Source organism: Pelophylax lessonae (genome assembly GCF_965119305.1).
Source record: "Pelophylax lessonae genome assembly, chromosome: 5".
In the NCBI taxonomy this organism is placed as follows: domain Eukaryota; kingdom Metazoa; phylum Chordata; class Amphibia; order Anura; family Ranidae; genus Pelophylax; species Pelophylax lessonae.
The window spans coordinates 170,882,351-170,903,088 of record NC_138772.1 but is presented as its reverse complement, the minus strand read 5'-3'; the positions used below and the strand labels follow the sequence as shown (position 1 = coordinate 170,903,088).

General features: G+C 43.6%; 1 protein-coding gene across 1 annotated transcript in view; it reads right to left on the bottom strand.

The window, feature by feature from the left end:
• ZNRF2 (zinc and ring finger 2) overlaps nt 1–20,131 on the bottom strand; it is a 169,703-nt gene extending 149,572 nt beyond the window's left edge. Inside the window, exon 1 of the mRNA XM_082259113.1 lies at nt 19,294–20,131. Within this exon, the coding sequence (XP_082115239.1) occupies nt 19,294–19,720 (427 nt within the window). The 5' untranslated portion in view covers nt 19,721–20,131. The remainder of the gene's footprint in view (nt 1–19,293) is intronic.
• Between the last annotated feature and the right edge of the window lie 607 nt (nt 20,132–20,738).

The window sequence follows — 20,738 nt, the reverse complement described above, 5'->3', positions numbered from 1 at the left end:
ACAATACCTCATGTGTGGTGTGATCACCAATGACATATTCGTGCGGTAATGTATGCGTTTACATTTGCACGTCATTTTATGCAATTTCTTTTTTTTTTTTTTTTTTTTTTTTATTAACTTTGCTATCACAAAGGATGAGCAACATCCCTTGTGACAGCACGGGTCGGGACAAGTTCTCTTTAGGAGAGATTTGGGGTCTAATAGACCCCAGATCTCTCCATAGCCTCCATGCAGCCGATCAGTATGATCCGTTGCTTTACTGGCCACTGGTAGCCAGGAAAACAAAGAGGCGGGACCCCGGAGAAGCAGAGGCGGGACCCCAGAGAAGCAGAGGCGGGAGTCTCTTCTCCCCAGTGAGCACACTGCAACGTTCTCACAAGGCAGAAGAGGCTCTGGCAGGGTCTGGCATTTCTATGAACAGCCAAGAACTCAAAGGTACCAGTATTTAAGTGGTAGTAAAGTATTTTCTGCAAGTTAAAATAACATCATATCATATCTGCAACATACTTTCCATTTAAAGAGACTCCAGGCAAACCAAAATTATTCTGAGTCACTAACATTACCTAGGGCAGACAAGGTTCCATATAAAAAACACAAAGCAGCCAGACTACGTAGGTTTCTTGCAGTCCTCCCTCCTCCTGTTACATGGTTCCATCATATGCATACATACTCATATGTCCTAGGAAAACTTGGGAGTTTTTTTTTGGCAGGTTTAAACTCATTTAGTAAAGAGGGAATCCCAGCAGCCATAGGAATTCTGCATACTGGGATGCCAGCTACACAGGATAAATGCCCAGATAAAAAGGACAGCAATTCAACAGGTCAGCTGTGTCCCCCCCAAGCCAACATTAAAGGTAAACTTTCATGTTCCGCTGCAGTTTCTTTTAACGGGTCCCAGTTCCATCTTGTATAATTCTGAGAGGTGTCCATAAAAAGCTATCCTACCCAATTCTCTCCAACTCTATAGTTCCTATAATAAAAACTTTTATTACCATTGAGACCAAGTTCATGACTTGGGATCTGTAGGATTGAGTTAAGAGGTAGGAAAAAAACCACATGCAATTTTCAAAATAGGTTTGAGAGGTTTTTTTTTTTTTTTATGGGAGGTTGTAAAATCATCAGAAAAAAAGCTGTAAATGTTGCAATGTAAAAGGCACCTTGAACTATAGTTTAAAATGCACAGTTTAATTTTTAGGGCGGCGCCCCCCCCCCCCCCCCCTCGTGTAGATTTAAACCACATATAAATAAAATACCACATACCAGAAGGAATATTATATCCTGCAGATGCTTCATATGTAACTGCTACCTGATACTACACTCAGCTCTGATAAAATACCCTACATATTTGGGGACAGCTGGAAACCATATGTGGATGCTGCAAACTACAAAATAACTTTTGAACTAAAAGAAAAGAAAAAAATAAATAAAAATTAGCTGTTTATACAGTAAACGGCACAGTAGGCCTACCAGTATGAAAACGTAAAAGTGAAACTTTACTCTTAGGGAAAAAAAAAAAAAAAAAAAAAAAAAAGGCACTCCTCAGCAAGTGCCGGTTTACACGTATGCGAAGTGAGACATTGCATGTGATGTCTGTGCAATGTGAATTCAGCCATATAGATTGAAATCGCATTGCATTCAAACCAAAGATGCACAGGACCCTTTTTTTGGTCCTCACCAGAATCGGACTGCATAGGTGTGAACACCTATGCGAGCCGATTCATGTCCGAACTGACAGGTCGCACTTTATATTGACACCCCCAGCGATTCACATATGTCATTGTGAACTGCCTGCGAGTAGAGTGTGATGCTGGGACCCGCAGTGTTCTTGCATCGCATGTGTGAGAACCAGCACTAAAAACGACATGACAGCCCATCTGGAGTTTGCCAAAAGGCACCTGAAGGACTCTCAGACTATGAGAAACAAAATTCTCTGGTCTGATGAAACAAATGATTGAACTCTTTGGCCTTAATGGCAAGTGTCATGTCTGGAGGAAACCAGGCACTGCTCATAAACTAGCCAATACCATCCCTACAGTGAAGCATGTTGGTGGCAGCATCATGCTGCAAGGACGTGTTTCAGGGGCAGGAGCTAGGAGACTAGTCCTAATCGAGGGAAAGATGAATGCAGCAATGTACAGAGACATCCTCGATGAAGACCTGCTCCAGAGTGCTCTGGACCTCACACTGGGGCGAAGGTTCATCTTCCAACAGGACAACAACCCTAAGCACACTGCCAAGATAACAAAGGAGTGGCTACGGGACAACTCTGAAGGTCCTTGAGTGGCCCAGACTTGAACCCGATTGAACATCTCTGGAGAGATATGAAAATGGCTGTGCACCAATGCTCCCCATCCGACCTGATGGAGCTTGAGAGATCCTGCAAAGAAGAATGTGAGAAACTGCCCAAAGATAGGTGTGCCAAGCTTGTAATATCATACTCAAAAAGAGTTGAGGCTGTAATTGGTGCCAAAGGCCCTTCAACAAAGTATTGAGCAAAGGCTGTGAATACTTACAATAGGATTTTTTATTTTTAATAATTTTGAAAAGATTTCAAACAAACTTCCTTCACATTGTCATTATTTGGTATGGGTTGTAAAATTTTGGAGGAGAGTAATTCATTTAATCCATTTTGGAATGCCGTAACATAACAAAATGTGGAAAAAAGGGAAGCGCTGGGAATACTTTCTGGATGCAGAGTGTGTGTTATACACATACATACATATACATATACATATATATACACACACACACACACATACACACATACACACACACACACACACCCTGACTACATTAAAAAAAAAAAAAAAAAAACACTCACCCACACTTTCTCTCTACGGTGACAATATAGATGTATTTTACAGCTCATTAAATTATCTGACCGATATGGTTGCTGCCAGACTTCTGCAACACAAATGGATGGGTACTACACAAAAACAAATGAGATCCAAGACATGCCTCTGATACACAGTTAAATAGATTTCAATTTTTTGATAGCTAGAAATAAAAAAAAATAAAAAATGTTTCTACAGTGCAGTGACTGTGCTTGGATCCCATCCAATGCCCATATACAGAAGCTCAAAATAAACACAGGCCTATGAGGATAATACTTACAGTGCCAGAAAACAGCCTACATGATGGAACAATCTGTCTTTATAGAATGCCAATAATAAACCCATTATTTCCAAAAAACAAGATCAAGAATACACAATTATCTTTAATGTATTTCAAAATCCAATTAAATAATTTGATTAACAAAAATAAATAAATACTTGAAAACTGCCAATTCCCACTTCCAGGTATGAACCAAAACACTGTAGCTAAAAAGAAAATGGATTTTTTTTTGCATTAAAAGATTGAAGTCTGTCTTTTCTGTTTGCATTAACATACTCTGGCTCCATCACTCAGCCAACCGGCTCACAACTAAGACATTAACCTCTCAAACACCTAGATAAGCGGTTATATAAAAATATTATCACTCTTTTTTTTTTTTTTTCTTTATTAGAGAGGAGTAAGTGTTTGGTAATTTAGTCAGTTTTGTGATCAAGATATACTTGCCGTGCATTACTTTTCACTAGTGCAGTTGAAGGAGAAAGCTGCGGTGGATTGTAGACAAGCTGTATGCTTTATCAATAAGGCCAGTTACATTCTGACAAAAATGTACTAAAATGTTTTATACTCAAGATCTTGTTGACAGAAAGAGCCTGTACAGACATGTAAACACATAAATGACTGCACTCAAAACATAACATTTTCTATTTTTATTTAGCAGCTCTGTGCTCATCACAGTATTGCTGATCTTTATGCAGCTGTGTGCATTGTTCCATAGACAACAATGCATCTATATTTAGATCAGTAAAAAAAACATGGCGTTTTTCACTTGAGTGCAAAAGGCTGTAAGTAGTAGAAATATGTTGAACTCTCAAATGAGTTTATCAGATTGCACTGTACAACGTAACGGAGCCAAGATTTCCTTCTTTTTTTTTTTTTTATAGAAGTGTAGTACTGCTGCGCACAGCATTCCAAGATGCTTGAAGTATATAGAACCTTAAAAAATTCATTTTTTTTTTAAATGACTGAAAATATATTATATATGTATATATATTATATATACACACACTATATATATATATATATATTTGCATTTCTATCAGTGAACGAATATGAAGAACAGACAGTCTTTGAAAATTCTCTTGGCAATTAAAAACTAGGCCTGCAATCTTCAGCTACACTGGACTGGAAAGCCACCCCAAGGAACCAGAGTGGTAAAATGCAAAATCCATCCCAATGGGTTTGTAAGACTGACAGCCTCTCAACCAGGGTTCCATGGAATACTAGTTTCCTCCTGAGGTTGCCAGAGGGTTCCTTGAGACTGGAATGTTTTTTTTCCAAGGCTTCCTCCTTGTTAAAAAGGTTGGGAAAAATGACCTACAGTGTCACGATCTTGTATCTGTATTGGGGGGGGGGGGGAGAATCTCTCCCCAGGCTGAATCTTTTCACATTGCGTGGCCAACATCTACCCAATATCAGTTATTAAAGAAAAAAACTGTTTACCTCTGAGCTAATATAGTTTAATGCAATGATTTGATTAAAAATGAGTACTCATAATCTTAACCACTTTAAGACCGGAAGATTTTACCCCCTTCCTGACCAGGCCCTATATTTTTCACATTCTGCCATATAACATTCCCCAAAAAAAAAAAAAAAAAAAAAAAGTAAAAAATTTGAATCTAACATTTTAGGAATTTGTTTTCTGCTACATATTTTTGGTAAAAATCACAATTTGCGTATTTTGATTGGTTTGCGCAAAAGTTATCGCGTTTACTAACTACGGGAACGATTTATGTCATTTTTATTGGGTTTTTATTGCGGGACTACAACATTGCGGCGGACAGATCAGACCCCTAACTGACATTTTTGTGGGGACCAGTGACATTACTACAGTAATCAGTGCTATAAATATGCACTGTTACTGTAATAATGACACTGGCAGGGAAGGGGTTAAAACGGTTGGTGATCAAGGGGTTAAACGTATGACTCATGCTTAGCGACGTGTGTGGGGGGGTTCTGTGACAGAGATTGCAGGTTCAGCTATGCTGAATCCTGTGATCTCCTCCTGTCTGTCACTGAGAAGATCCACCTGCTTTGTTTACATAAGCAGGCAGGTCTTCTCACCGTTTCCACGATGATCGGGGGAGGGAGGTGGCAATCGCTGCCTCTCCTCCCCCGGCCTGATTCCAGCTGTGTCCGCGCGCGCCGCCGGAATCACAGGAACTCCAGCAACGTAGGTGTACGTCGCTGGACGCAGGGGAGCCGCACTGCCGCAGTAGGATTACTGCGAGCAGTCGGCTAGTGGTTAAATACAGCCTGTATAAAAAAAAAAAAAAGGTATCAGAACCGCATTTTGTAATATCCTGAGGGGCAACCATGTCAACCAACCAGGCTCTAATGCATTGCATATTTCTGTCAGTCAAACACTGTAACCTTGCTTGCTGGAGGGGACAGCAAGGGGGTGACCTTATCTTTGGGTTGCTGTACCTTCACTGTTTAGTCAACACATAGGGTGACATTTACTAAAACTGGTGCAGTGGTGCTTGGTAACCAATCAGCTTCTTACTTCAGTTTGTTAATTTTAGGCTCCATTCACACTCGTGTGACTTGTCATGCAACAAGTCTTTCAATGATAACCATTCATATATATGCAACTTACAGTTGCAGCTACTTCAAAGTATGTTATGCACTTTCATGCAACTTGAGGGCCAAAGACTTCCATGTTAACCCTCAAACCTTCATGAAAGTCATACAATGCAACAGTTGTCCATTATCACTGGTCAAAGTCGTACCCAAGTTGTACCCTTTCAAATTGCCATCAAAGTTGCACTGCAAAGTTGGAGCAACTTTAGAGCCTACAAGAGTAGAGACTAAAGGCCCGTAGACACGATAAGAAAATCTGCACGGAAAATTTGTCCGACCACCGATCTGTCGATTTTCGGATTGTTAGTATGGTGCTTTCGGCAGCTGACTACGACTTTTCGGCTGACAAAATCCTGATGTGCAGGCTATATAATTTTTGTCGTCCGTCAAAACAACGTCCGATTTTCGTCTCATTAGTACAGATTGACGGAAAAAAATCTTAAAAGAGCAAGACTAGGCATGCTCAGAGACCAAAGAACACATAGAAAGCAATCCAACACCCGACATCACTTCTGAAGTAGAATTCTGTCGTATGGGAAAATTCCTCTGCACTTTCCCCATCAGACTAGCATGCCACAAAAAACGGACTACAGATCGTTCGGTAATCTGATCGTGTGTACGGGGCTTAAGCCTTGACAATAAAATCTGGAAACAGATTGGTTACCAAGCACAGCTGCACCAGTTTTTCAATAAATCTCCGCCATAGGGAGCTAGATGGTGTTACAAGCGTGTCTAAAATGACATAGGTGGCTGAACAGAATAACATTTTGAGCAGATAAAATAGTGCTTATAAAAGTTTTAAAACTCAGTATTTAAAATGTATGTTAAAGAAAATGTCCTTGCACAGCCTGTCTTTTTTTTTTTTTAGTACCGCCAGCTATAGCCTGCGACACCGATCATTGTATTCTGCCAGAAAAGAAGGCTCCACATCATCAGAACACAAAAGTGCTGCAGGAAGGGAACTGCTGATGGCAGAATCTGCACTTTTGTCTTTAACCTGCTGGCTAAAAAAAATAAATAAATAAATATATGGCCAGCCAAAGAACCTCACAAAGCGTCTTCAGAAGGTTATTTGTTATGCCTAGTACACACGATCAGAAAATCGGGGGAAAAATACCGCTTTCGAAGCGAACGTACAATAATCTACACAGCTTTCGAGAGCCGATTACAAAAGTTTATCCAAAATTATCCGAAGGGACAAGCCGGAGAATTTCTCGAACGATACCAGAACATACGATTTTCATTAAACCAGTACAATGTTGCTCAGAAAATAAAATAATCGGAAGAGCAAGACCACGCATGTTCAGAAGTGATGTAATGTATTCTTTTGTTTCCTAAGTTGTATTCTCACATGAGAATTTTGTAACCTTTTTCGTTAGGAGACTAAAAACACCACAACAACGAATGATCATTCTGCCAATATTCTCATTGTGTGTACGAGGCTTTGTGTTCCAATAGAAGTCCAGCTCCGTCCAATTTTTTAAAGCTTTCAAAAAAGTGTAGAGACGTTCTAAATCCTTTTGGGTTGGATTGGTTTTCTTTGTACTAAACTGCAAGCGCCGATTACTTGATGCTTAAAGCTAATGACTTTTTAACTAGCCTACAATACTTCTTTGATGAGCTGTTGCACGCAAGTACGGGGCTTTATTTAAGTGGTCAGTTAGCATTAGCTCTGACAAACAAAGCTGACTGTAGTCTAGGACTTTGTCCTGCATGTCCAATCAGCAGTCCAGTAATGGAAAACTGAAAATGCCAGGCCTTGTTTACCAAAGGTGCTAAGCCACTTAATGACGCCTCATTTCATTGAACAGACTGCAGGGTATTCGGAGATTTAGCACAGCTTATTAAAAAGACCTTCTGTACTACAGCATGCTGAGAAAACCAACTGGAGCTGAAAACACAAACACCCATTGATAATGTCATCTTGTATGAATGTAATATTTAATAATGCAGAATAACTATTTAATTCTAATGTCATTTGCCAGCTACACATTGATCTGATGCCAAACCATTTCCAGCCATTATTACCGGCAAAAGCAATCTATATCATTTTGTGGAGAAGAAATAGAATAAATGCAGTGCACTAGGATTCCTTTTCAGAAAGGGAATTACATCAGCCCTGAATAGGTTCATTATATCCAAATATAGAAAAGAAAGCTGATAAAATCATCCCAAATGGCAAGTACCTATATATATATATATATATATATATATATATATATATATATATACACATACATACATACATACATACATACACACACACACACACACACACTTCTCAGCAAGAACAGAAAACTAACTATAAAAGCATCAAATAGGGAAAACAAGAGAACTTGGTTATCGCAACCAATCACATTCTAGATATCAATTTAGATAGCAAAGCAAAAAAAGTGGCCACAGCAACAAAACATTTCTTTTTTTTTTTCTTATATCCTTTAACCACTTGCCGACTGCCGCACGACTATATACTGCAGCAGTCAGCCCCCTACAGGCAAAGTAACGTACCGGTACATCGCTCGCCCATGAGCCTGTAGGGGGCGAGCACACGCCACCGCCGGCGCACGCTCCCGCCCCCGCTTGTTCCCTGCCATCCCCGCACATGTGACCGGCGGCTCCGATGTCCGCCAGCCACTCGCGATCTCCCTCAGGAAAAGGAGAAAGACAGACGGCTGATGTAAACACAGCCGTCTGTCATTCTCACTTAGATCATCACAGAGGCTATGCGATTCTGCTATGTAGGATCGTATGTCTGTGACGATCTAACAAGCCACACCCCCACAGTTAGAATCACGCCCCTAGGGACACACTTAACTCCTTGATCACCAATAAATTTAACCCCTTCCCTGCCAGTGTAATTTTGACAGTAACAGTGCTTATTTATAGCACTGATTACTGTAGTAATGTCACTGGTACTCCCAAAAGTGTCAAAAATGTCAGTCAGGGGTCCAATCTGTCCGCCGCAATGTCGCAGTCCCGCAAAAGAAAAAAAAAAAAAAAAAAAAACACACACACAATAAAAATGACATAAATCTTTCCCGTAGTTAGTAAACGCAATAACTTTTGTGCAAACCAATCAATCAAAATACGCTTATTGCGATTTTTTTTACCAAAGATATGCAGCAGAAAACAAAAAATTGGCCTAACGTGTTATAAAAATTTTTTTTTTTTTTCCAAAAATCAAAAAGGCACAGGTGATCAAATACCACCAAAAGAAAGCTCTGTTTGTGGGAAAAAAAAAAGGACATCAATTTCATTTTGGTATAGCGTCGCATGACCACGCAATTGTCCGTTAGTAACACAGTGCCGAATCGCAAAATAGGGCCTGGTCTTTGAGCAGGCAAATCTTCCGGGGCTTAAAGAGGAAGTAAACCCTCCTCTGACACTTCCACCTATAGGTAAGCCTATAATAAGGCTTACCTATAGGTACTGTAAATATCTCCTATACATGTACCGTTTAGGAGATATTTACCTTTCATGCAGCCAGTGACGTCACTGGCGCATTCGCTCTGAAGGAACGGCCGATCGTGCCGTTCCTTCAGAGCCCCGTGCCGTGACCGTCGGCTCCCGCGCGTGTTTAGCTTTAGTTTTTAAGCAAACTCTTCCCATTATGGTCAGTGCGCAGGGCCGCTCACCTGCGCAACTGTCACATTAGGATCAGCAACTGTGTCCATGCAACTGCTGCATCCTAATAGACTTCAATGGGCTGTCTGCACACAGTATCTGAATGCAGATATGCCAGAAAAAAAAAATCCCATTCATGTTATACTGGCATCATCACCTGTGTAAACGAGGCGTAAAACCTAGTGGTATTCCAGTTAAACTCTGCCAACAATACAATATGATATTCACTCCAAGAATTTGACAAATAAAAGCAAAGATTGTGTATTGTTTGCAAGCTGTTAAATTCTTCGCATACAACCAGCATGGATTTATTTCTACCTAGGGGCAAAGTGAGGCCCAAGGCCACTGGAATACCAAGTCATTCAAATTTGAAAGTCAGATCAACAGTGAACTTGCAAAACATTTACACGAGTGTAATAAGCATTCCCATTATGCATCTGTTTACGCATCGAGACCTCTACATCAACATGGTACCCGCTTTGTGGTTTTCACTTACAGGGAAGTCTATAATAAAGGTTTACCAGTAGGTAAAAATGATTATCTCCTAAACGGGTACGAGATATTCACACTGCAATTAGCGGGTGACATCACCAGCGCATGCGCTCTGGAGGTCCAGCATACCTTTCCGGACCTTCAGAGCTTCATGCCGGAACCAGGGATTCTGGGTGCATGCGTGGGAGTCACGTCTTTGTGGTTTTGGCCACTCACAGCGCCGGAGCGCAAAAACCCAGAAGATCGGGAGAAGATATCAGCCATCTTAGCAGTGACAACACTCCGCTGGAGGGCTTCCTTCCAAGGTAAGCATTTCATATTGTGCTAGCATGCAATGGCCGACAATAATAATAAAAAAGTCCAATATAATCTATATTAATAAAATGGAAGTGTCTCTGCCTCCGTCTCTGTGTCCGTGGAAATGCGCTACTGCGCATGCGCCGCACGAACAGCCGCTGTTACGCAGAGAGACTTCGGGCATGGGTGGGCGTGTTAGACAGGAGCGGATCCCCGCCCACTTCACTTCTTCCTCAGAAGAGCGCGGCTCCGGAGAAAGAGGCCTGTCAGATGATGCCTCGAAGGCATTATCCGACATGACAGAGGCATCATCCGACAGGCCTCTTTCTCCGGAGCCGCGGGGGGAGCCAGCATGCACACAGCGAAAGAAGCAACAACAACAGCAGCAGAAGGTACATCATAGCGAGCAGTCTCTCCGATCTGTCCCGGCTCCTCCGATCGCCTCCCCGCCATAAGTTCCAGCAAGTCACCGGAGTCCACCAAACTTCCCACACACCTGCGGTAAATCAACACTGACAGCCCCGGGATCTCACCGATCACACACCGCATTCCCAGCGCTGCACTCTGCTACGATACATGCCGACCTCATGAATATTTATAGAGGGACCGGACAGGCCCGCCCCCGACCAATCCGATTATCCCCCCTGGAGGGAGGCGGCAGTTGAAAATTTGGTGTGTGTATATTATATATATATATATATATATATATATATATATATATATATATATATATATATATATATATATATATATATATATATATATATATATATACATATACATATACATACATACAACACACACACACACACACACAGGTAGTTCAAATATTATATGATAGATAGAACACAGCACACACCTGTCATTTTAAGTTAAGTGCATCCTGAATTTTTGGTTTCAGTACCAAAATTTCCATTTGGTACACATCTAAAAATCACACGTCCATATTGCCAACAGGGACACAACTCACAAAATAGAAGCTGGAAATTACAAAAATGCAACGCATTAAAAAAAAAAAAAAAAAAAAAAAAGTTCTAAAAGCATTTTTGCGCTTTGAGGAAATTGTATGTATGTGTGTTTTCTAACACAATGGTATAAACTGGCCCCAATGGAACTTGTCTTCAACCTCCCCCCAAACTATTCAGACTGCTTTCATTAAACTGTAGGCTTGAATATAAAATGGAATTTTCTGACTGCTTGCTTCTGGTAGGAACAATGATTTATTGGTGCACTTTCAGTCGCATTCAAAACAAGAGCTTGTGAAATGTCACCACTAACACATTGCGTTCAGAACTGATGTTTGAACATCAGTATTCCTGGCAGAACATTTCTTGCATTTATTTTGCACTTCTAATAAATTCCAGCTTCCAGAATGCAATTTGAATTAAGGTTGTATGTGTGGATTTGCACATATTTGTGTGCCTAAATTAGTGACCGGCAACGCAGATTCCTGTTTTTTTTTACTGATCTATGCACACTGAAAACAATAGTCTGCATACATCAGTGAAAAAGACCTGCCTGTATGGCTAAAAAACTTTGTGTTTTTGGGCAGGGGTGTGCAAGAGGCCTATAACCCAAGATTTGTTTGTCATGAGACCAAGTACAGTACCTGCAAAAACTGGGGCTGCCTTATCCATAACAACCAATTAACATGCTCTTAAAATTTCTAATCCACTACAGAAGTATAAAAACTATGACAATGACTGGTTTCTGTATAGAACAAAGTATATTTCAAGCTAGCTATATATGCCTAGATTTCACCATTCAGCCCATGGGCGCCCAGCATGGATGATGCATCTCCCCTACCGACTATTGTAATCCGACAGCTGCATTACCTGTGGCTGCTTAAATACCCACAACAGCAACTGCATCTGCCATGCTGCTGCCGTCTGATAAGCCTGGCATTGTGAGATACCAATAGGAGGAGAGGGGTAACTGTTCACTGTAAGGACGTGAAGGCAGTGCAAGGGAAGGGGGCCCGTCCAAAGAAAGAATTACAAATCCAAACCACTTGACGACCAAACCTTTTCTGGCACTGTTTACAAGTTTAAATCCATATTTTTTGCTAGATGATTACTCAAAACACGCGCACGCACGCACATGCACTTTAGCAAAGACCCCAGAGAATAAAATGGCAATTGCTTAAACTTTTTGTCACACGGTGTTTGCACAGGTTTTTCAAACACAATTTTTGGAGGGGGGGGGGGGGGCACTTTAATTAATTTTGTTGCAAAAAAAAAAAAAAAAATTTAAAAGTAAAATAAAAACTTATATTATATAATGTACATCTTCACCAATTTTTTGGGTACAATATAAAAACATAAAGTTACGCCGACTAAATAGATACCAAACAGGTCACGCTTTAAAATTGCGCACACTTGTGGAATGGCAATAAACTACGATACTTAAAAATCTACATAGGCGACACTAATTTTTCACAGGTTACCAGTTTAGAGTCACAAAGGTGGTCTAGTGCTAGAATTATTGCTCTCGCTCTAATGTTCACAGCCATACCCTCACGTGTGGGGTGAACACCGTTTACGTATGCCTTCGCTTTTGCATGGAGGGACTGGGGGGGGGGGCTTTAAAATTTTTTTTTTTTTTTTTTACGCTTTCCCTATAATAATCATTTTTTTTATCATTTCTATTCCCATTACAAGGAATGCAAACATTCCTTAAAACAGAAATGAGGGATGATAGGCCCTCTTTTGGACAGATCTGGGGTCAATAAGACCTCAAATCTTCTCTCCTCTACCTTTAAAAGCAAATAATCAATAAAAAATAAATAAGAAAAAGATTGCTTTAGCCCCCGTTCACACTAAGGCGACCTGTGAGGCGACCTGGTCGCCTCACAGGTCGCCTCCCATAGGGAAGCTGCGGACCCGTTCTAATAGGAGCGACACAAGTCGCTCCGACTTAGAAAAAGGGTCCGGAGCTTCTTTGGGGCGACCAGGAGGCGACCGCCATAGACTTCAATGTTATGAAGTCCGTGGCGGCCGCTCCGAGGTCGTGGCGCGCTGCTCGCACCACGACCTCGGAGGTCGCGGTGCGAAGTAGTGTCACCCCTATGTGAACGGGGCCTTACTTCTGCTTTGTACACAAAGTTACCCATTATAGTGCTTATCCTAGGCCTAGATCACTGCTGTGAACTGTAAAAATTATTTAATTGATGCTGGAAATTCCAGTCAGCCCTATACTTCCAGGACTGGGGCAAGAGAGCAATGGCTCTCATACACACAGGCCATACATACTGTTCGTTATATGCCCCTCCTTTTCCTTTACCCATTTACAGAACTTCTTCTATCCTTATGCCTCTTATGCCTCATACACACGCAACGATTATCGGCTGACCGATCGGCTGTCTCTTGTCCAAGTTGTGTTTTGTTGGTTGGAATGTGCCTAGACTGCACACGAATTTTCTCGCCCAACAAAATTCTACTTCAGAAGTGATGTCATGTGCTGGTTTACTTTCCGTGTGTTTTTTCTTCTCTGTGCATGCCCAGTCTTGCTCATCAGATTTTTGTCTGCCGAAATCTGTACTGACTGCACGAAAATCAGCCGTTGTGTTGACGGCCAACAAAAATTTTATAGTCTGCACACCAGATTTTATTCGGCTGAAAAGTCGGAGTCGGAAGCATCATACTAACAAGCTGAAAATCGGCCGATCGGACGGTGGCCGAAAATTCACGGCCAACTATTGACGCGTGTGTACGGGGCATAAGAACCCAATCACAATGTGAATGAAGAGGAGAAAGGGCAGTATGACTTGTGTGTATGAGAAGCTGCAGCTTTCTGAACTTTACATCATCAATAAAAATAGGATGTTTACACCACACAGCAATGACACAGGTCTATGATGAGCATTGTTCGAGGTAACTCCTTGCACACAGCAGAAGGCAAAAAAAAAAAACCGTGTACTTCAGCACAGTACACCTGTAATCTGTATAGAAAGCTCCTTACCTTCAATTTGCCACTTTGTTGCCATAATCCATCCCTGCAGCACCCAGAAAAAAAATGTATCCATATACAATTTACATAAATGACTACTTGCATAGGGGAGCACATCTCAATTATGAGTCCGCCAAGGCCTCTCAATGGGTCACAGAGAAGGAGCAGGTGTGCCTGGAAACCAACAGCTTCATTGGCCTCATTCCCTGAGTACCAATCAATACACCCATGCTGAGGGCCATCTTCACCCGTGTGTGCTGCCCTGTGCAGGCAGTCTGTTCAAATCAATGACAGGTGGCCAGCTGCACCAACCAACATGCACATCCCTGGGGCTAGGTTCACATCCATGCATGTACAGTTGATGCGTTTTTAGGATCCTGTTTTCCAATGCAGTTTTTCATGGGCAATTTTGGGATGTGTGAATATTGATAGGAGGTGTCTGTTGTCATGCAGGAAACACGCCACAAGCACATATACATGCATTTTTTGTTCAATTCTATTGAAGTCTATGGAGGCAAAAAATATCCCTGCACCTTTCCAAAATAAACTCACAGGTGACCCATAGGAACTACAGTGGTGTTAAATGGACTGTGGTGCATTTCTGCAAATGCACTGAAAAAAAAAAAAAACAGATTGGTGAGAACCTAATCCTGAGTGTCCATCCAATGGACAGACCAGAATGCAGTCTGTTGTCCCTCAGGGGCATGTGCGAATACCTAAACAGAGGGGTTTGTATAATGATTTGAACAGGCTGCCTGCATAAGATGCCATGGGCATCCTGCCAGGGAGACAGCCCTTTGTGCGGGTGTTTGGATTGGTACATCCATGTGTATGAGGCCAATCTCAATTTTCAGACCTGAAGACGAACGTTCTGATTGGAACCTCCATTCTCCTCTTTGCAGCACAGGTTGTAAACAGACATATGTCCGTCTACACCCACCTACCTCCAATCCAATACGATCCACCAAAAACAAAAAAAGAAAGGGGATGCCTTCCCCTCAGTCTGGGTGGATGGGATCTGAGGGAGTCGGGTGTAAACTGACAGCCTGACTGTTTACATCTGACTTCCCACAGAGGAGAGAGGGCTCTGTGTTCTTATGCGGAGCAGACATGGACCTATCATCCGCCTGTTCATTGGGAGATCAGCAGACAGATCCCTCACTGAGCAAGCCAAAAGCCAGTAGAGTCAGCTACAGCGAAAGGACGCCAACTAGACATGCTGAAATAGAAGCTAGAAGCTGAGGTTATGCACAGCTGCTCCAGATTCTGTCTGTTCCAGTTTTGATAAATTCCCATGAGGGGGTCACACTGCTGCGGTTAACAACACACATCGCATTTTCAGCCTAGGTTCACACTGGTGCATGCAAAACACTATATGTGGTTCGCACTGCATTTCTGTGCACATCACATGTCATGTCTGTGCAGTGCGATTTGAGCCATACATTTTGTATGGCTCAAATCGCATCCGCCCCAAACTAGACCCTTTTTTCCCCCCTGCGCCATGAGATGCGATTCTGGCAATCGCGCTGCGTTTTGTGATCTGTTTCAGGGTGTCGTTAATCTAACATTGCCACCTGCAGCAGATTGCATGGACGCCGTGCAATTGCTTTGCAGTGCTATGTAGGAAACACAGCAAATCGCATAAGTGTGAACCAGGGCTCAATGAGTTTTGGGTGAATTGTCTGCATTGCTGACTCCCGGCATGCACCTGTGACTCAAAAACACACTGCACCTACAAAATAAAAAACCCAACAGGAGGTGCGTTTCAGAAACAGGGCACCAAAGATGCAGCTGCAGGACTTCACAATTCACCACCACTTGCAGCGCACTGGTAAGGAGAGTTCCATAGGAGTTCAAGGGAAATTATTTTGTTGTGTTTTTAGTGTGCATCACCCCTGGGCTTTAGCAAATCAAAGGGGCCTCAGAGTGCTAAACTGGGAATGCAGCAGATAAATGTGGGTACCTTAAGGTGCCCCCTGTACAACCTAGGTGGCAGTTTGCCTTAAAATGACCTATAACAGGCAGCCATAGACCTGGTATGGTTATACCCAGCAATGGTTCCTTCAGTCAGGATTATAAAACCACCATCTAGTAGTTGGCTCTCTGCACACACCCCCTGACTCAGCAGTAGAAGACGTCATCAGACAGGTTAGATACTCTCACTCTCCTCACCACCCCGACAAATCAGCCAAAACACTCTGCCACTCTCTCTGGTTATGAATATTATATGAGATTTGTACAGTGCCAACAGTTAGTACAGAGCTTTCCAAAGTAAAGGGAGACAGCAGAGTTCCAGTACAGAGGATTGCTTCCCAGCATGCACTCAGCTGATCCAGGCGCCCGTGTTTACAGAAGGATCGCTCACATTACAGTCCAGACAAAACATGTACTTTCAGCTTTAGGCAGAGAAGGGAAGGCTCAGAACCCTGGTCAGTTTTCTTTTGTGGATTTACACCAGTAACCATTGATGTGAAGTGCTGGGAAATAAGGGGCAGGAAATAAATCTGCCAATGGGGATACCTGTTACGTTGGCAGTTTCCCCATAGGGCTCCATTATACTTGTGACCATCCCACTGAAAACGGAACCTTGGTGGATGACATTTTAAAGGCATTATGCATTTACACGTAATATGATGGGGAGGGGGGGGGGGTTAAAGCAGGCAGTCAAGCCACAGTTTTGCCACCCACATGAACACGAAGGCCCCTTTCACAAAGGCTATCCGATCAGGTCCGCCTGTCTCAGTTTTTCAGGCAGACCTGATCGGATGCTCCATGCCCCCCTATGGAGCAGCAGATGTCAGTAGTAGTGACATGTCCGCTGACACCTGCTGCTATCCTATCCTGTCTGTGAAATCCAGACGGGTGGAAAGCCTATTTTCCCATCCGTCTGGGGGAATCAGATGAAAATGGACAGGCGGTCCTTTATTATCCAATCTCCCATAGAGGAGAATGGAGATCTGACAGGTCAGTCTGTGCAAAGTAAGCGGAGACGGAGCTGTCATCTGCCTGCTCAGCGGGGGAATCGGCGGATCGATAACCGCTGAGCAAAATGGAGTCCACCGGAAGGGAAAGCCCGTGTGAAAGGACCTTAAAAGATACAACCATTTACCGCTGTAAGACCTGCCAAGGATGCTGCTGTAAAACCTTAACAGCCTATAGCTTTTGGCAGGCAGTGCCACCTCCAAACGCAAATAATGAAATTCTAGGAGGCAGCACTGAAACTCCGTGCAACGGGCGCAATTATGGCGCATGCAATTATGGCGCATGCAGTGAGGAGGCGACAGGTCAGTGCCTAGAAAATGCTGAGTGCGTTTACTTTTCAAAGGAGCAGCAATGCCTGTCACACTTGTCAGAGAGCCCTTAGACAGCAGACTAAGCCTCAGACTAAGGTCCTAGGCAGAAGTCGAGTGAGGGCAAGCTGGCCCCCTCTCGACTCTATGGCCTCGGAGGACCGAAGTGACGTCATACATCACTTCCTCCCAACGGTCTTAAAGGGCCCATTTTTTTTCCTTGCAGATGTGTAGATGTGAGATCTTTTTGACCCCAGATCTCACATTAAAGAGGACCTGTCCTGCTTATTTCTATTACAAGGGAAGTGTACATTACTTGTAATAGGAATAAAAGTAATCAAAAAAAGGTTTTTTTAAAAGGGGACAGTGTAAAAATAAAAAAAAAAAAAAGGTAAGACGAATAGGAAAAAAAAATAAAAAGATTTAAAGCGCCCTGTCCCTCCGAGCTCACGCGAAGAAGCCAACGCATACGCAAGTCTCACCCACATGTGTACACGGTGCTCAAACCACACATGTGAGATATTGCCGTGATCGCTAGAGTAAGAGCAATAACTTTAGCCCTAGACTTCCTCTGTAGATCCGAACTGTTAACCTGTAAAATATTTTAAAATGTCGCCTATGGAGATTTTTTTATGTACCAATGTTTGTCACCGTTCCACGAGCGTGCGCAATTTTTGAAACATAACAGGTTTCTATTTACTCAGCATAACACTCTTTCATGGTATATAAAAAAATTGGACTAACTTGACTGTTTTCTTTTTTTTTTTTTTTTAATTTGAAAAAAATGTATTTTTAAAAAAATAAATAAATAAAAAAAACTGTGCTCGTAAGACCGCCGTGCAAATTTGGTGTGACTAAGTATTGCAATGATCTCTATTCTCTAGGGACTCTGCTTTAAAAAAAAAAAAATATATATATATATATATATATATATATATATATATATATATATATATATATATATATATATATATATATATAAAATATGTTTGTGGGTTCTTAATGTCTGGGGGCTCCAAGTCATTTTCCAGCATAAAAATACCAGATTTTTAACTTGTAAACAACAAATGTCAGAAATAGGCCTGGTCCTTAAGTGGTTAAAAAATGCATTGAAACAGCACATGACGAAACTGAAAGTCAGTCAAAGAAAATTCCAAATTTTGGGTTGTCCCCAGAACAAGACTAGTGGGGAAGTACCTGAAATAAATAAAAATATCTTCCAATGGGGACACTAGTCCTGGTGACCAACCAGGGTCTCTCTCACTTGTGAGGGCTTTCCCCTCACTTCCTGTTTTTATTAAGTTATGTGACAGGAAGTGAAGGGAAATCTCCTCAGACAGCAAAAATAACCCTGACACAGGTTATAAGCATTCCTCACTCTATCCAAAATTGGAAAAAAAAAAAAAGTTTTGCCTTTAGTTCCACTTCAATGGCACCCTAAAATCAGCTAACACGCATGCGAATCGCACCGCCCTAAATATAAAAACCACCACACACTACCGTGGCGCATTTGTTGCACATATGGCAGCTCATTCAAGTGAATGGGCAGGCCTATGGTGACGCGTAGGGAAAATGCATATAAGTGTGGTGCACAGGTGTGAATGAGGCCTATGAACTTTCAGCAGCTGGCTAGTACTGGCCTGTCACTCCATAGTAAGGTCAGGGTAGACACACACACACACACACACACACACACACACACACACACACACACAATATATGGTGAGGTAATGATAACATAGAAGTATAAGACATAAGATATATACACAGACAATACATGGTGAGGTAATGATAACATAAAAGTACAACTGAGGTAAATGCAGGGGTTCCCGCCACTGTATGCGCACACTGCCACAATGTATGAGGAGAAGACATGTGACTTCCTGGTGAGCCCCTCCCCCGCCCCCCTGGCTGTGTTGTGTTCTCGGCATCCCACGTGACTACTCACCTCCAAAGAGGTGCGGGGAGAGGTGAGAGGGCAGCGATCCAATCAGCAGCCTGGAGCCTCCCCCTCCCCCCGGTGCCCGCTCTCGGCCTCCCTCCTCGGGTGTGCTGTTACCGGAGTCCCGGGCCGCTCCGGGAATGTTCAGTCCGGCCTGGCTGAGCGGGGCCGGGCCGCGGAGCCCCCCGACAGACCGGCTCCGGGCATTCAAAGCCGGCGGCGTGTGTTCCGATCCCCCGGAGCCGCTGCCGGCCGCCCCCGCCGTATGAGCGGCAGAGATGTACGGGTATCTGTTCAATGGGGACGAGGTGGAGGCGGCCACCCCCGCCGGGCCCCGGATCGGTCCCCGGCCCGTGGTGGAAGGGATGTCCGAACCGGAGTACGCCCGGGTCCGACCGTCCGAGGCCGGGCTGCTGCTCTGCCGTCCGCCCATCCCCGGCCGGGTCACAGATCATCCACTGGGGGGTGTCCGGGGTGTGTGACCGCAGATCTCCTCCGTGTATCCAACCACCGGCACTCCGCTACATGGTGCGCCAACACCGGCTCTGCCTCCCGCTGATCACCGCTCTCAGGATCCGACACTATAATCCGGGGTTACCTACAACTCCGCATCATCCATCCCATACACAGCCACAGATGGCAGCCCGATCCTTCCTTCCTCTACACCGGGACACTCCGAAACTTTCCCACCATGGCGGCGGCACGCCTTCCCCGTCCAATGTCTCTGTGCTGACGTGATTCCAGCCTTATCGTCCGTCCCATGTGAGGGCAGCGAGGTACCGAGAGCTGGAGGAGCCTGTCATACATGTGTGCCGCTCTCCGCCCCGCCCACTCCGCCTGTCACCGACAACCCCGCCCACATCACACGGAGACTGCCCTAGTCTCCTCCCCTCTGTCACTGTCTACACTACAGTACACAATCACCTTCCTACGCTGTGCCCGTCATCTCCATCCCCATCACTCTTCACTGGACCGAATTCTCATCTCTGTCATCCTCCTCTGCTCTGTCACTATTCTCTCCTCCCCTCTGTCATCCTTCTCTCCTCCCCTCTGTCATCCTTCTCTCCTCCCCTCTGTCACCCTCCTCCCCTCCCCTCTGTCATCCTCCTCCCCTCCCCTCTGTCATCCTCCTCTCCTCCCCTCTGTCATTCCTCTCTCCTCCCCTCTGTCATCCTCTTCTCCTCCCCTCTGTCATCCTCTTCTCCTCCCCTCTGTCATCCTCTTCTCCTCCCCTCTGTCATCCTTCTCTCCTCCCCTCTGTCATCCTTCTCTCCTCCCCTCTGTCATTCTTCTCTCCTCCCCTCTGTCATCCTTCTCTCCTCCCCTCTGTCATCCTTCTCTCCTCCCCTCTGTCATCCTTCTCTCCTCCCCTCTGTCATCCTCCTCTCCTCCCCTCTGTCATCCTCCTCTCCTCCCCTCTGTCACTGTCTACACTACAGTACACAATCACC